The 16509-nt window shown below is 54.4% G+C and overlaps 5 protein-coding genes across 5 annotated transcripts in view; 3 read left to right on the plus strand and 2 right to left on the minus strand.

Annotated features, from left to right (window-relative positions):
- Positions 1–375: 375 nt before the first annotated feature.
- On the plus strand, positions 376–4032 carry BJY04DRAFT_183439 (ketopantoate reductase family protein). The gene is made up of 5 exons (XM_073710469.1): positions 376–873; positions 1020–1140; positions 1190–1230; positions 1286–1715; positions 1762–4032. Exons 1-5 carry the CDS (start codon positions 840–842, stop codon positions 3434–3436), a joined length of 2301 nt encoding a protein of 766 aa, XP_073573694.1. The 5' UTR covers positions 376–839; the 3' UTR covers positions 3437–4032.
- A 232-nt stretch (positions 4033–4264) lies between these two features.
- Positions 4265–4702, plus strand: BJY04DRAFT_215773 (DASH complex subunit HSK3 family protein; the record flags this gene model as incomplete). The annotated part of the gene is made up of 1 exon (XM_073715555.1): positions 4265–4702. The coding sequence occupies one exon, from the start codon at positions 4265–4267 to the stop codon at positions 4700–4702; it is 438 nt and encodes a 145-aa protein (XP_073573695.1).
- Positions 4703–4752: 50 nt separating this feature from the next.
- On the minus strand, positions 4753–6007 carry BJY04DRAFT_183443 (phosphoglycerate mutase family protein). Its single transcript, XM_073710470.1, has 4 exons — positions 5690–6007; positions 5304–5567; positions 4992–5204; positions 4753–4904 (listed from the first exon to the last, which is right to left on the minus strand). Exons 1-4 carry the CDS (start codon positions 5863–5865, stop codon positions 4838–4840), a joined length of 720 nt encoding a protein of 239 aa, XP_073573696.1. The 5' UTR covers positions 5866–6007; the 3' UTR covers positions 4753–4837.
- A 2585-nt stretch (positions 6008–8592) lies between these two features.
- ags3 (alpha-1,3-glucan synthase Ags3) lies at positions 8593–15716 on the plus strand (the record flags this gene model as incomplete). The annotated part of the gene is made up of 2 exons (XM_073718372.1): positions 8593–9113; positions 9170–15716. The coding sequence occupies 2 exons, from the start codon at positions 8593–8595 to the stop codon at positions 15714–15716; spliced, it is 7068 nt and encodes a 2355-aa protein (XP_073573697.1).
- A 291-nt stretch (positions 15717–16007) lies between these two features.
- The window catches only part of BJY04DRAFT_215776 (uncharacterized protein), a gene marked incomplete at both ends in the record, with an annotated part of 1388 nt that continues 886 nt past the window's right edge, over positions 16008–16509 (minus strand). The window contains one exon of the mRNA XM_073715556.1: positions 16008–16486. Within this exon, the coding sequence (XP_073573698.1) occupies positions 16008–16486 (479 nt within the window). The remainder of the gene's footprint in view (positions 16487–16509) is intronic.

A 16509-nucleotide genomic window follows, 5' to 3' on the forward strand; every position in this document is an offset into this window, starting at 1 on the left:
GCATAAATCATGTATTAATAGTAGCTTCCATTAACGTTAATTCCATCCACCTGCGTCCGCTTTTTGAGACCGCAAATTATTAAGACCTAAGATGCTCAAGAGTCAAGACTGCAGAGACAGCTAGAGAGTAGAGACTACAGGAAAAGACAAGCACATTCTTGCATTGTTTATGCTCCTCATCGGTTGCAGTTATCGCCTCTCTGGAATCTGGAATTGGCTCCGTTTCCGGTTCAAGCTCTGGCGGGGATCCACGATTGTTAGAGGCTTGGACTTGTCTGTTCAAGAAAAAAAAAAAGAAAAAAGAGAGAAATATTAAGAATACGCAGTGACGGCAGAGAAAAAGGAAAAGAAAACGACAGTACGCCGCGACAGCTCTATCGGGCTGCTTTCCGCCTGAAGCTGACCGTTTTCTTGCTTTGACTGACTGACTCTATCCATCCATCCATCCATCCATCCACATCCCCATCCCCATCCCATCATTCATCTCCCTCCTCTGTCTTTCTCTCCTCCTCTTGACTCTGTCTCCTTTCCTCAATCCTTCCTCTCTCTCTCCCTCTCCTCCCTCTCCTCCTTCATTCACCCCCTCTTATTCTCTCCGTTCCCTCACCACCCCTACTTTCGTTTACTCCCTCGTTTTGCTTTTTGTTCGGTCCTGTCGGTGCCCTGTTTTTCGCCGTCTCGACTTTGCCCTCGCCGAGATTATTGGCTCGCGTTCGCTCTTTTCGTGGTCGCCAGCGTCGTCTGTTGTTTTTCAACACAATCATCAAACAACCGCTCCTCGACGTTTTATCGGCATTCGGCTGGCGGGATCAGCTTCCTTCCATTTTTGATCGCTTATCATGGCTCCTCCGCCGCGCCTGCGCATTTTGTCAGGTTAGTTTCTACCAGCGCCTCGTTCAACGAATCCCACCGGGCCTGCTTCAGCTTTTTCTGCTCCATCTCGCAATCACTACAGCAGTCCCTTTCCCGCGATCCGGGAGCTCCGAAAATGGTCCGTCGTCTAACAAAAACTTGTTTAGTGGGCAGCAATGGCATCTCCGCGTTCCTCTCCTGGAGGCTCCAGGCAACCACATCCTGCGACGTGACGCTAGTCTGGAAATCGGGGTTTGAGTCGGTGTCTCAATATGGAGTGACAATGAAGTGAGTTGTGCAAGACCTATCAACACTTGCAATGCTAATTACTTTGTAGGTCGAAAACATTCGGAACCGAACGATTTAAGCCGCGTCATGGTGAGTTTGAGGAATAGTCTGGCTGGAGAACCGTCCTGACTTTCGCTCTCCTTAGTCGTCCGCTCCCCGGAAGAAGCCGCATCTCGTGAGAACGCCTTCGACTACGTGATCCTGTGTGTCAAGGCACTTCCCGATGTCTACGATCTAGCCGCCGTCATCGAGTCCGTTGTTACCCCTCAACACACATGCATTTTGGTCAACACCTCGAATACGCTTGGCGTCGAACCACACTTGGAACAGCGATTCCCCACAAACGTCGTACTCTCTCTAGTGTCCGGTGTCGAGATGATCCAAACCGGTCCGAGCGAATTTGAGCATGCCAACTCTTCAGAGATCTGGGTCGGAGCTACAAGCAGTCATTCCGGCATCCCTCCTGAAATACAAAATGATATGGCTCAGGCACTAGCAATGACTCTGGCGTCAGGGCAGGTCGACTGCAAAGTATCAGCAAACATCAGGCAGGAGCAGTTTGAGCGTATGATTGGGTATGTCTTGTCAATTCTCATGGTCCGCAGCCGCTAACCTTTCCAGTCCAATTGCATTCCATCCAGCGAGCGTGTTGTTTGAAACGGCGAACCACAAGCAACTTTTAGAAAAGGTCGGAGCACGTCAGTTGGTGTCGGATCTCATTCAAGAACTGGTTGACCTGGCTCAAGCCCACGGCTGCTCGTTCTCGAGCGATTTCTCCCAAAGAACCATTGACAAAATGACAGCCATTGAGACACCAAGCACGATGTACCAGGATTTCCAGGCTCGGCGCCCGATGGAAATTGAAACATTCCTCGGGTCACCCATCAAGCTCGCCACACAGCTAGGCGTCAAAATTCCCCGCGTGGAAACTCTATATGCGCTGCTGCACCATGTCAACACCACAAATCTAAACAAGCCCCGAGACCAATCTCCTCCTGCCATGAATGCGATGGCTCAGCCGCCGCCGCGAGTTTCGTCTGTTCCCCCTCCAAGGAACGGTCCTATGCGCCCGCCTTCTTCCAGACACCCGTCGGGGATGATGCCACCGCCGAGACGGGGTCCGCCTACAATGTCTAGACCTCCAAGTACACAACCTCCTCAAGGCGGGCGAATTCCGCGAGAGCCCTCATTAGAAGGTCTTGAAGAGTTTAGCCATCTGGTTCTCTATGATAATGCAGATGGTGCTGGTCCTCCACCCACGACCAACGGCTACCATGATACCTCTCCCAACGGTGCCCCTTCAACACCCTCCGAGCTCGCCTTGAGGGAACGAGAACTAGCACTCCGACAGCGGGAACTTATGATCCGAGAACAAGAAATGAGCATGCGACGAGGACCACGCAGGCCACCACCTCCTCGCTCCGTTTTTGATGAGGAGGACGAAGACGACTATTTTGATCCCATGGAGAATATACCAGTTCCGCATATCGACCCGGATAACGTGGATATGATGAGCATAACCTCTCGGCGGGCAAAGAAGGCCCCTAACGCCAGTCAGTTCCGCAAAAATCCTGAGCTTAACATGAATGGTGGCGGAGGCGGCAGGTCGTCCTTTGGTCGGTACTTTGGCGGGAGGAAGCGCACCAGCGATCGCATCATGCAAGAAATCCCCGGCCTTCACGATTCCCTCATGGACAACCCCATGATGGCGTACTCCTCCAACCGTTATGGGTCTGTCGATCGCAACCACATGCAGCAAGGGTCTCGGGCCAACTCTCTCACCGCGAGCCGTATGGGCGACTTTCCGCACCCTGGGTACCCCGGTAGCAGGCGGAACAGCCAGTCTCCAGGAACGCCATTTGGCGGCGGAGGCCCCGGTCCTGGTCCCGGCCCTCGGATGGGTCGACCAGTCACTGCCCAAGATGGTCACACCCCGCCTAATGGCCCGATGAATGGCCCGATGAACGGCCCTATGAATGGACATATGAACGGCCCAAACGGTCCGATGAACAACGGCCACCCGTCTCCGGGAGCCATGCGAGCACCTGTTCCTAGATATCCTCCTGGACAAGGAAACGCGGTAGCCCCGCAGCAAGTTGAACAACATTATGGGGTGAGCAACCCGTACTCCGCCAAGGGTACTCCCAAACAAAGAAGTCTGACCGGAAGTGCGAGCGCCAGCGCGGAGAGTGGTGACAGCGGAGCTAGTGCCACACTCGAGTCCGAGAACTCAGCCCATAGCAGCCAGATCAGCCTCGGCGCGCAGCAGCAAGCTGCAGCAGCGCTCGTTCGCTAAACCCGACGATACCCCACCGGCCTTTCCCTTTCCCTCCTCGTACCGGTCGAGCGACGCATCCCTCCCTCCTTTAAATTTCCTTTTCCGCATACACGTCTAGCTCTCTAGCATCCTCTCTCTCTATTTCCTTTACCTGAAGAACCACTTTCGCAGCGCTGCTTACTTTGTTATAAAGAAGACCTTCTAATGGTGGCTGGCAAGGAGGATAAAGCTGACTCCCTGTCGTACTGTTTCTGATTACTACATATACATAAGGGACATAAGGGACGTGGTTGTTTCTGTTTTCTTTCCCTCTTGTTTCATCTTTGGGTGGGCGCATCTGTGGGTGGGTGTTATTATATTGCATGCGGTGATTTGTGTTTCAGTGCTGCGAGATTGTCTTATTTAATGAACAAGAGCCAGACGTTGAGGACCAGACGGTTGGTTTGTTGCAATTATACCATGCTTTTCAATCAGCCAAGGATCATACTAATCATGACAAATGCTGTACATTATACTTGGCAAGTTGGCGTAGTTGGCCTCCAATCATCCATTCCTTATGCTCAATTGATTGTTCTAATCGAATTGTGTATGACTTGTTGCAACCCATAGTGCGGAGGAGTAGCTTATGCACCTTGTATTTGGTGATTGAGCAGTCAGTGTTGATATATATAGTTGGTTGCCCCACGTGATTGGGCCGATCCATAAACAAACCAACACCTCCGAGGCCGACGCGGTGATTCAGAATCCTCTCTCTCCAATAATCTTCAAAATCAACGAAACAACCTCTCCATCCCACTGAACTCACACATTCTACATCCTCACCATTCTCCTAACAACAAAACAACAATGCCCCCCTCCCACCACTACTCAACCTCCCAATCCTACTCGAACCCCTCCCTCTCGCGCCCCTCCTCCTCCCTCGCCCACAACCACAACAACCACCCCGCCTACAGCAGCCAATCCCAATCCCAGTCCTCGACTTCCATGTCTGCGACTAAAACCCGGCAATACGCACACCTGCATTCCCAGCTCGCGCAGCTGAATGCCCATCTCGCGGATACGGAGAACTTGCTGCGGATGACGGCGGTGCAGGCGGAGGATATGCGCTTTCTGGGGGGGTATGTTGGGGGGTTGTTTATGGGGGCTGCTAAGGTGTTGGGGGAGGAGGGGGTTAAGGCGCAGGCTCAGGCGCAGGCTCAGACGCAGGTGAGGACGGAGGGGAATGATAAGGAGAAGGAGAGGGAGAAGGAGGAGAGGGGTGCGGAGACGGAGGAGGAGTTGTGAGGGTGTGATGGAATGAGTTGGTGAGTTTTCCCTTTTACACTTAAAAAAGATTCATGTGATGAATTATATATCATTATCTATGTTTGGAAACTCTGGCTGACGGTCTAGAAGCAGAAACCAGAATCAGGATCAGGATCAGGCGTCCACGACGAATCCACCACCGAGGATGATCGCTGGCTCTTCGATGTTGTGGTGCTCGTAACTGCACTCGTTAGCATACAATCAACACATCATCGATATCAGTACCGATACGATCATTGCATCGCATGGAACATATCGGACAACATACCTCAACGTCCCGACACCACCCGCCTCGAGAATCAGCGCCGTCTCCGTCAACGGCTTCCCAACCCATCGCATCGCAAATGCCCGAAGGATATGCCCGTGCGCAACGATCAACACATCGCCCTTCTCCTCCTCATCCGAGAAACAAGGCCCGTGGTACTTTCCCCGGATCTCTGCGATCAAGGCGTCGAGACGCGCGATGACATCTTCGGGGGATCTATCATCACAACCACATCAGCAATCGCTCCACACAGATACCAAAACAGACAGAACAGAGCAAATAGAAAGCAAGAAATGAACATTGGGGAAAACTCACTCTCCCCCAGGACATCCATCCCTCCAAATATCCCACCCGCCCTCGCCATTCTCCTTCCTGATCTCCCGAATCCGCTTACTCGTCAACCCCTCGTAGTCCCCGTAATCCCACTCCCGGATCGCATCCGTCACCTCCACCTGCGCCTCCGTCCGAATCGGCTCTTCACTCTCGGACTTCCGGTCCGCGTTCCAGGGAAGTCTCTCGCGGCATCCAATCTCGAGGAGTTCGAGCGTCCGTTGCGCGCGGGAGCGGGGGGAGACGTATCTACACCATACCCAAACAAATTTCCATTAGTTAGCCTCATTCAGATCATGCTTTGCTTTGCTTTACTTCGCTTTGCTCTAAAGAACAGAAGAATAAGGAGGAAGCAGGGGAGTTATGCGTACACATGAACCAACTTCCGCGGCGCAATCAACCGGTCATTACCGACGAGTGCCTTCCCTGTCGCCTTGACGCGCTTCTCGCCGTTCTCGGTCAGGGCGAGATCCGTTGTGCCTGTGTGCCGGCCATTCAGGGACCATTCGGTTTCGCCGTGGCGGATGATGAAGACGCGGGGGGGCATGTTGCTTTATTTCTTGCTGGGGCGAGGTGGAAGATTGGAGGTGAGTGATGTGATGGTGGGGAGGAATTGAGGGAGGAAATAAAGTAAAGGGTTCGAACTTGAACTTGAGCTTCGTGGATAGATGGTGGTGGGGGGGGATAGAGGGGTTGGGTTGACCGTTGAGGCCTTATACTAAATCCACAGGGCGGTTGCGTCATAAAGTGAGTTGGAGAGGCGGTGATCTTATCGGGACGGGAATGACAGTCACACAGGCGTGTGTGTGTGTTCCTGGCGGCGCGGAGAGGAGAGGAGGGGAGCCTCAACTTTCAAGTGTGTCATGGATCGATAAGCTTTTGTCATGTTCTAACGTTCTTCTGTATACCTACAGTACCTAAACTCACTTGACTGCTGCTTACGAGCTATTATCCTGTTGTTACTTAGCAATCGGGTAAGCAAGTGTTTTCACCTGCATCTCCAGGCAATTGCCCAATCAGCTGTCCACGAGCTCCGGGATGCTTCAACGCTCCCGAGTCGCTCTCGGCACTCCGAACGTTGGCGGGACCTCAGCCTCGGGGACTTACCACAAAAAGAACGACGATGAGCATCCAAGTACTAGATCACCCGCATTAACAGAAAATCCATGACTCCGCCATAACATTGTAAACCCCATCGTGAGGAATCGCGCCGACAAAAGATTGCGGCGAAGGCTCGTCTCACGGCCATTGCAGACTTTTTATAGCACGCACTGAACTCGCAAAGCTGCGAACCCCGCTCATCCTTAGCGCCCCCGGGCGCTTGCCACCTGCACCGCTACCTACCTACCTACCTAAAAACTCACCATCCCGGGGCCCCGGCGCGGGGGCCAACCACCCCTAAGCGTCGCCGCCAGGGGCCACTCGCCCCCGAAACGTCCGGGTCCCCTCGTCTCGCCAACTGGTGTCCTGGCCCGGACAAGCATGGCCCCGAAACCTGGTCCGCGTGCTTACCTGGGTTATCTGGCGCCAGAGCTCTCAGCAAGACCACTCTGCTGCGTTTGCAGGTGATGAGAGCGTTGCAGAGCCCTGCTGCTTGTCAAGCCTAGATAAAGGGCAAAGGCGCAGCATGTATTGACAGGGACTCGACAACCAGATTGCAGTTTGCTGATTCTCGCACTAGGGAACAGAGAATGCGTTTTCCACAGGAAGAGAGGACGTTGAATCGCACGGCTGGCGGGTTTGGTCTGTGAGTTGACTCGTCGTTGTTGATGCCGGGGGGATAGGTGCACCGAGGAAGATTGACTGCAGCCTATTTGAGTTGATCCAAGGTCTGGCTGCAAGAACCAGTCACATACTTGGAGAAACCCAGTTTGAGCCGGGCAAAGACTGCCAGCGGAACAGAATGTTGACTGCCTGGTACGCCCTGATCCTCCTAGAGATATCTGGTGCGCAAACCTGTAACTGTCAAGGCCAGAAGAGACCGGGAACTGGGACGGCACTAATATACTCTCCCCGACCTTCTATATCGGGATTTTGAAGACCAGACAGCGACTGTATATGCCCTTGGCAGATGTCATGATGTCTTCTCTGCAGGCTTGCCCATTGCCCAAGTGGTTGCGTCCCATTGTTTGAAACCAAAGGGCTGGAAAGCACGTCAGAGACGGGACAAGAGAGTCTTTTAGGTCAACGACGTAGCCCTGGCCTAGTATATGTTATGTGCTCTTTGCTTCGACCAGCGGAGGTTGTCCGAATCTAGCCCTGGCTATAACTTATCCCTCAACGGTGTCGTGGATGATCGGCGGTCGAGACTCGAGGCTCGAGATTTCACGACATCGGCACCGCTTTCCCTTTCAATAATGGCTTATGTCCATAGAGACGTCGTGGTTGATCGGAGGATGGAATCACGATAACACCGCTTTCCCTTTCGATTGATGGTTTAGGTTGCCGTTAGAGTGGCGTCTGGGAGATGAGACTTTACCGTGGTAACTCGGAGGTATCGCCTGGGCACCGATTAATTTGACGTCAACATCGCCAGAGAATGGAATCGGCAACCCGACACTGGCCAGGGGAGCGAGTGGCAAGTGCGGCACAGGCGGAAGATCTGCAGCCATTGCCAGCCAGGCCCGGCCTGACTGCCAGGTACTGGAAGCCCCATTTAATCAGGTACGCACTTAGCATTTTGTCTATTTGCATGGCTGGAAGGCTCGTCTGATGGCGGAAAGGTCGACTACAGCGATGCTCATGTACCTTCTTGATCACATCCTCAACCCAAGACCGATGTGTGAGAGTGAGACTGAGTGAGGCGCCAAACCGAGGTGAAGACGCTATATGCTATACCTGTTACTAACTCGGCTATATTTAGACAATACGTAGTGTTGTGTGCCACTGTGGATGCTAAGCTTGCTGCCCAGAGGCTTGTGAGTCTTGAATTGATAAGCGTCTGGCAATCGAATTAATGAATGCAGGATTTTCCATGTTTCGGCAGCTTTCTCTGAGACAGGGACGTAAGACGCAGCCAGCCAGCGTGCTCTAAAGGCATTGCTGGTGGATTTGCAGAATCGAAAAAGTGGGGGTGATTGAGTTTGATGCTTGATAAGGTCCACCAGACCCATTCCCGTCCCTCCGAACTAGGGCTCCGTGGCCTCGGTGACGTCTCATCTTTCCATGCATTTTCGCTTGTTCTAATCAATGACTACTGCTCTATTTCCCCTTCGCTTTTCCTTCATAGCAATGGTTGAGCCCGCTGCATTCTACGACAGAGACACCCGGCGCCATGCAGCGCTTCATCCCCCTCGTCCTTTCGTTGGTTCAGCTCGCCCTGTGCTGGCCGTACGATGAGTCTCTCGCCAAGTACAACTTGAACGAGAACAAGACTGCTGAAGGACCCATCGACTACTGGGGAGCATGGCCAGACCATGAATACCACCCGTCGCCGGACAACTGGCGACTGCCCACATATACCATCTTCCTGGACCGGATAGCAAACGGCGACCCATCCAATGATAACATCAACGGGACAACGTTTGAGCAGGTGCTCACCTCTAATCAGATGCGTCATGGAGGCGATCTAGAGGGCTTGCTGGACAGCCTGGATTACATTCAGGGCATGGGATTCAAGGTCATTTACTTCGCCGGAACTTATTTGATGAACTTGCCCTGGGCGTACGATGGATATTCACCCGTTGACACGACGCTGCTTGATATGCACCTTGGTACCCTCGAAGAATGGAGGCGCGCGATCACCGAGATCCACAGCCGGGGCATGTATGTTGTGGTGGATAATACACTTGCCACGTAAGTTGATTATCTGGATGAGATAAAAGTTTGAACTAATACCGATACCACAACAGACTAAGCAACCTAGTAGGCTTCAAAGGCCACCTCAACTCGTCCGCTGATTTCAACGCCCACGAATACGAAGTGCAATGGGTCAGCGATCGCCAGTACGCCGACTTCACCTTTGGCGACAACACCTACAACTCCACCTGCGCCTACCCCCGGTTCTGGGGCGAGACCGGCTTCCCGCTGACGGACAGTGGTGTTGAAGAGCTCCAGGGCTGCTATGACAGCGACTTTGACCAACACGGCGAGCTCGAGGCCTTTGGCAACTTCCCGGACTGGCAGCGCCAATTGACGAAATTCGCCTCGGTGCAGGATCGACTGCGCGAATGGCACAAGCCAGTGCGCGACGTCCTGATCCGCCACTCCTGCATGCAGATTGCAAGTCTCGATATCGATGGGTTTCGCTTTGACAAGAGTGTCCAGGCGACGCTGGAGCCTTTGTCCGAGATGATTTCCACCTACCGCGACTGCGCGAGGGAGTACGGCAAGCACAATTTCTTCTTACCGGGCGAGATCACTAGCGGTGACGTCTTTGGCAGTCTGTATCTTGGACGCGGCCGGCAGCCTGATCAATTGCCGGAGACTGCGGCTGATGGCGCTCGATTGACGAATGATTCTGATTCGAACTTCCTCCGCGAGGACGGGCTTCAGGCGTTGGATGCGTCCGCGTTTCACTATACCATCTACCGCTCGATGACCCGGTTTCTGGGCATGGACGGGAACCTTGTTGCGGGGCACGATCTGTCGACGGATTTCATTGATGCGTGGAACGAGATGCTGCGCACGAATGATTTTCTGAATGCCTTTACAGGAGAGCTCGATCCGCGACATATGTACGGTGTCTCTAACCAGGATAACTTTCGCTGGCCTGCGGTGCAGAATGGGACGGACAAGTACCTGCTTGGTCTGAATATCATATCGTTGGTCCTGCCAGGAGTCCCCCTGATCTTGTGGGGTGAGGAACAGGCAATGTATGTCTTTGACGCGACTGCAGATAACTACATGTTTGGTCGGCAGCCTCTGACGGCGCAAACGGCGTGGTGGACGAACGGCTGCTTCAATCTCAATACGAGCAAATACTATGACTTCCCTGTTGAAAAGGGTCGGCATGGCTGCGAGGATATCACAATCACATACGACCAGCGCAATCCGGCGCATCCGCTTCGCAACATCATGAAGCGCATGTTCGAGATTCGGGACCACTACCCTGTTGCCCGCGACGGCGTGTACCTGAAGACCATCTCGCAGCTCACCGAGGACATTTATCTCCCTGGATCGTCGACAACTCCTACCGCTACGGGTCTCTGGTCCGTTCTGCGGAGGTACTTCCCCGGTGCTCAGAAGGAGGCAGAGACGACGAACAATCAGACACTGTGGCTGGTATATCAGAACGGAAACACCACAAAGACATATGGCGACGGCTCATGCAGCAGCAAGAATAGTTCCCTACTGGCTCCGTTTGATTCTGGGACGAGATTGCGGAACCTCTTCTATCCGTACGACCATCTCACGGTGCAGGACAGTCCGGACGACACGTACGGATGCGTTTCAGAGTTGAAATTGCTGCCGTGGGAGTATCGCGCTTATGTCAAGGCCAGCGACTTTGTCGATCCGGGCCCTACCGTGACCGACTTTGCCCCAGGACATGACGCTCGCTTGTTCTCGGACAGCGACTCGGGCGAAAACATCACCGTCCGGCTGGGATACTCCACGAACATGACCTGTCAGGACATTACGGATGCCATCGTGTTGGATTCCAAGACCGAGAAAGGAATCAACTCGACCCTCGACACTCACAGCGTTGACTGCACTAGTATAGATGCTAGAACGACCAGCAACGACTTTGTTGGAGAGATCCCAACTGTCTGGACCTGGTCTGCAAACTTGACGAATGTCCATCACGGAATCCATCAACTTATCGTCAAGAATGTCTCCTCCCAGTCCCACGGCTACACCAACTCAACAGACAAGTTCCTTCTGCGCGTTGGCTCTCTTGAGAATCCGCTGATCTCCCCCTTCGCGAACTACTCCTCCACCCTGGTGCACCAATCCGGCGATGACTACTCAATACAGCACAAAGCCGCGGGAGCTGACCAGTTCCGGTACTCTTCCGATTTTGGACGCAGCTGGTCCGAGTGGGAGGCCTACCCGGGCGGAAGCACAACTGCCAAAATCAACAACACGGAAGGGATTGGAAAATGGGATGGGACTCACATCCGCGTACAGTACTTCTCAAAACTCACCGGCAGCAGCAGTTACACTCAAGAGGGCGATCACGACTGGAAGGAGGATGCAGCCCGACGATTCCCGTACTTGCACTTCAATGGGCCCTACAACCAGTATGGCTATGACGGAGGCATGAACAACAAAGTCGCCTTCAACTCCAAAACCCAGCGCTGGGAGTACGACTTTGTGTATGAGTGGCCAGCTGTAGGGCAGCTGAACGTGTGGGGGAAGGGCAAGGACGGGATTCCGGATACAACAGAGGTCTACGGTGATGTTGGCAACACTTCTGTCGTTCAGAAACTCCCGCCATCCTATCTCTCTTCCAATGTCATCAACATCACTGGCCTGCCTCCATTCCCGCATTTAGGTTGGACTATTTCGCTCAACGACGCCAACCTGAATTACCAGCTCATCCCAATTGGATCAGGCTGGGCCCAGATGGTACTTTATATCCTTCTCTGGGTCGTGCCTCTTCTCATGGGTGCAGCTGGTGTATTCCTCTTCATTCGCACCTTCTACCGCGTCAAGCTGAACAAAGATGGAAATGCGGCGGAGAGCGACAAGGCACCGCTGGTTCTTTACCGTCGTCTGAAGGACCGAATGTCTGGCGCCAGCTCCTCCCAAGTTAATCTTGCGGGAGATGTCACCCCGACGGGATCTACAGACATGGCAGCAGCAGGCGCAGCCGCCTCTCCCAGACGCACTGTGCTGATGGCGACGATGGAGTACGACATATCCGATTGGAAGGTGAAGGTGAAGATCGGTGGTCTGGGCGTCATGGCGCAGCTGATGAGCCAAAATCTGAAGCACCAGGATCTCATCTGGGTGGTGCCGTGTGTCGGCGATATCGAGTATCCTGTTGACACGCCGACGGAGCCATACGTGGTCACGGTCCTGGACAAGCCCTACTTGGTCAACGTTCAGTACCACGTAGTCGACAATATCACATACGTCCTGCTTGATGCCCCGGTATTCAGGCACCAAACGAAAGCAGAACCGTACCCGCCCCGAATGGACGACCTCGACAGCGCAATCTACTACTCGGCGTGGAATCAGTGTATTGCTGAGGTGATTCGCCGGAATCCCTCTATCGATATGTACCACATCAACGATTTCCACGGCTGCCTGGCCCCGCTGTACCTCCTCCCTACACGCACTATTCCTGTTTGCCTGTCACTCCATAATGCTGAGTTCCAAGGTCTCTGGGCACTACGGACGCAGAAGGAGAAGGAAGAGGTTTGCTCGGTATTCAACCTTCCTGTTGAGGTAGCCTCCAAGTACGCTCAATTCGGCAACGTTTTCAACCTGCTCCATGCCGGCGCGAGCTATCTCCGCTGGCACCAACGCGGCTTCGGCGCAGTCGGTGTCTCAGATAAGTACGGAGCACGGTCTTGGGCCCGGTATCCGATTTTCTGGAGCTTAGGCAAGATTGGCGCTCTTCCAAACCCGGACCCGTCGGATACAGCCGAATCGGACGTTTCAGTGGCCGTTCAATCGCATGAGCAATCTGTGCAGGACAAGCTCCAGGCACAGAAATGGGCGGGACTGAAAGAGGACCCCGAAGCGGACCTTCTTGTTTTCGTGGGCCGCTGGTCGAAGCAGAAAGGAGTCGATTTGATCGCTGATATCATGCCCGCAGTACTCTCTGCAAGGCCGGAGGTGCAGTTGATCTGCATTGGGCCTATCATTGACCTCTACGGCAAGCTTGCTGCCATTAAATTGGCGCGGATCATGGAGATGTTCCCTGGCCGTGTCTTCTCCAAGCCTGAGTTTACTGTCCTCCCGCCGTATATCTTCTCTGGCGCGGACTTCGCTCTTATCCCCTCCCGCGACGAACCCTTCGGCTTGATTGCAGTTGAGTTCGGCCGCAAGGGCGCCCTTGGAATTGGCTCGAAGATTGGAGGTCTCGGCCAGATGCCTGGGTGGTGGTATACCGTGGAGTCGGATTCAACGCGGCATCTCCTGCACCAGCTGCGGACGGCAATCAAATCAGCTCTAGATTCCTCGCCGGAAACCAGAGCGGAGATGCGTGCAAACTCAGCCAAGCAGCGCTTCCCGGTGCTGGACTGGGTGCAGAAACTGGAAGTCCTGCAACGCACCTCAATCAAGATCCACCATGCGAAGAACCAGGGTACCGTCGCTGGCCCGCCTCCAGAGGCCCAAGGCGATTGGGATATGCAGGCTGGGGGCATGCGGCACTCGTCGATGATGCTTTCCGGCTTATCGAGCCCGATGGCGTCGAGAACGTCCTTGACTGTACCTGGTCAGCCCTCTTTGCTGGAACTGCAGGCAGCTGAAGCTCAGCAGATGCAAGCCGAGTCCCAAAGGGGGAGTTTCTTGGGTCGCAAACTGTCTCTTGGACGGCGATCTGGGCCGGGCCAGGGCAAGAAGCTTCGTAAGCGGTCCCTGCATGACAGCCAAGTGCTCGAGCAGCCGGGCGTGACGGACACCGATGGCGACAATGATACGGATGCAGATGGTGATGGAGATGCTGCTGCACCAACGCAAGAGAATTACATCTCTCACGAAGAGGCCATGGCAGCCGTGAACTCCACGATGAGGCCGGTCACCAACCACTCCCGAGAGTCCAGCACGTCGATCACATTCGTCTCCCGCGACTCGTCGCCTCCCAGCACCCCCGGGCGTGTGTACTCCCCTACACGCAACGTCTCTACCCTCTCACTGCCTGCTGTCGCCGGCGGCCATGACCAACCTGTCTTTGAACTCCAGAAAGTCGACCCCACCTTCACCGACAGCAACAGCCATTTCACCCAGCGCTTCGAGCAGCTCCTGACCAACCTGAACAAAAAGAACTCGGCTACAGACTACTGCATCGAGGTCTACCTCATGAAGAGCGAGCGCAAGTTCTTCGACATGTACACGGACGCACAGCTGAAGAAACAACTCAAAGAACACATTGTCGACGACGACGACTCATCCTCAACCGGCGCCAACGAAATCGACCAGTGGCTCGCCCGCCAGGGCTACAAACGACCCATGGCCATCCGCCGCTTCATGCGCTGGCGCCTAGGCACCTGGCCCGTATACGCCCTCTTCCTCGGCCTCGGCCAGATCATCGCAACCAACTCCGCCCAGATCACCCTACTCGTTGGACAAGTTGGTGAACCCGCCATCAAGCTCTACATCATCGCAACAATCTACTGCGTCTCCTCAATGGCCTGGTGGCTGATCTTCTACCGGTTCCCCTCCGTCGTCGTCCTCTCGCTCCCCTGGTTCATCTACGCAATTGCCTTCGTGATAATCGGCATCTCGCCCTTCGGCGCCTCCGAGCTCGGCCGCGCCTGGGCCCAAAACATCGCCGCAGGCGTCTACGCCATCGCCTCCTCCAGCGGCTCCTTCTTCTTCGCCCTCAACTTCGGCGACCAGGGCGCTGTCCCTGTGAAGGACTGGATGTTCCGCGCATCCCTCATCCAGGGCCTGTCCCAGCTCTACACCGTCGCCCTCTGGTACTGGAGCTCCCGCGTCACAGCCGTGCAAGTCGGCGGCGTCTCAACTCTCGCCCTCTCCACCTGGCGCCTCACCGCAGTCGTCATGCCCATCGCGCTAGCCTGCTTCACAATCGGCGCCCTCCTCGCCCTCGGCCTCCCAAACTACTACCGCCAAACACCCGGCAAAATCCTATTGAGTTTCTACACGTCGCTCCTCCGCCGGCGCATCGTGCTCTGGTTCTTCTTCATGGTGATCGTGCAGAACTGGTTCCTCGCCGCCGCGACCGGCCGCAACTGGTCGTTCCTGTGGTCCTCCCAGCACGCAAAAACATGGCACATCGTCCTCCTCGTCCTCTTCTTCTTCATCATCCTCTGGGTTCTCGCAATGCTCCTCTTCCGCAACCTCGCAAAGGAACACTCCTGGATCCTCCCCGTCTTCGGCCTCAGCCTCGGCGCCCCGCGCTGGGCGCAGGTCTGGTGGGGGACAAGCAACATCGGGCACTACCTCCCCTGGGTCTCTGTCTCTGGTAGCAATGCGAGCCTGATCGGTGGTGCGATTGCCTCGCGGGCACTCTGGCTATGGCTAGGTCTGCTCGATGAGATCCAGCAGGTGGGGCTGGGGATGGTGCTGCTGCAGACGCTGACACGGGTGCATGTGTGTTTTGTGCTTGTGGCTGCGCAGGCGATTGGGAGTGTGGCGACGATTTGTGCAAGGGGTTTCGCGCCGAATAAGCTCGGGCCGGGGGATATCAGTCCGGATGTGGGCACGAGTGTGGACAAGGTGGGGAATGCGTGGTTTTGGGTGTCGTTGGTGTTTCAGTTGGTGGCGGCTTGGGGGTTTTTGTTGTTTTTGAGGAGGGAGACGTTGATGAGGCCTTAGTTGGTGTGTTTTCATGACTTGTGGATGATGGTGGATTATTACGGATAGAAATATAGACATAGACATATATATAGATATAGAAGGATGATAGATAGCGTTGCACTTTATTATGAATGGATGTCCATTTCAACTTGAAATCACGATTCAAAGTCTAACTACCCTGAACCAAAACCTTAATTCTAGGAATTATTTATGTCGATAGAGTCATACTAGCATGTCAACCGAACGAGATAAATAGCCAGTATCAGCATATTCGTCGAAACAGAATGCTAATCTCGCAACCAGACCTCCTCACGACAGGTCCAGCATAAGCCCCCTATGAACATTCACATTCCTCAACCGAACCTGAATCCCCTGCGCCGTCTCCTCCATCTGATCCACCGTCATTGTCTTCCTGTCACCACAAGCGACCCAATTCTCACTGCCCAGCTCATCAAGCCCGTGGAAAAGCATCGCAAGCAGAGACGACTTCCAGAAATGCAGCCCCCGCTGTCTATTCGTGAAGACCGTTAGGATCAGGAAAAGAATGCCCAGCGCAACAAGCCCTGCGGGGGAGGCAAACCAGACCCAATTGACGGAAACATATACTTCGGTTACATACGCCGTGCCGGTGACTGTGTGGCTGCTGGCTGCATGGGCGGCCTTGGTGAAGGAGGCCGCAACATTCGCCATGATTGTTTCAAGTCCGCTGCTTATGATCCGGTTGACAGTGGGGTTATCCGAGGGCTCACTGTAGTTGGCGTAAGGCTGCCAGCGTGGGTCGCGAGGGACTTCTTTTGAGTAGCGTCGGGGG

Source organism: Aspergillus karnatakaensis (assembly GCF_047715665.1).
Source record: "Aspergillus karnatakaensis strain CBS 102800 unplaced genomic scaffold BJY04scaffold_12, whole genome shotgun sequence".
NCBI classification, from domain to species: Eukaryota; Fungi; Ascomycota; class Eurotiomycetes; order Eurotiales; family Aspergillaceae; genus Aspergillus; species Aspergillus karnatakaensis.

What these genes read in the sequence shown, in the direction of transcription:
- BJY04DRAFT_183439 (XM_073710469.1), top strand. Translation starts at nt 840, where the DNA reads ATGGCTCCTCCGCCGCGCCTGCGCATTTTGTCAG. An exon ending in CAATATGGAGTGACAATGAA is followed by an intron (nt 1,141 to 1,189) that starts GTGAGTTGTGCA and finishes ATTACTTTGTAG; the next exon opens with GTCGAAAACATTCGGAACCG. An exon ending in ACGATTTAAGCCGCGTCATG is followed by an intron (nt 1,231 to 1,285) that starts GTGAGTTTGAGG and finishes CGCTCTCCTTAG; the next exon opens with TCGTCCGCTCCCCGGAAGAA.
- BJY04DRAFT_183443 (XM_073710470.1), bottom strand. Translation starts at nt 5,865, where the DNA reads ATGCCCCCCCGCGTCTTCATCATCCGCCACGGCGAAACCGAATGGTCC. An exon ending in GATGGATGTCCTGGGGGAGA is followed by an intron (nt 5,205 to 5,303) that starts GTGAGTTTTCCC and finishes TTGTGATGATAG; the next exon opens with ATCCCCCGAAGATGTCATCG. An exon ending in GGTGGTGTCGGGACGTTGAG is followed by an intron (nt 4,905 to 4,991) that starts GTATGTTGTCCG and finishes TAACGAGTGCAG; the next exon opens with TTACGAGCACCACAACATCG.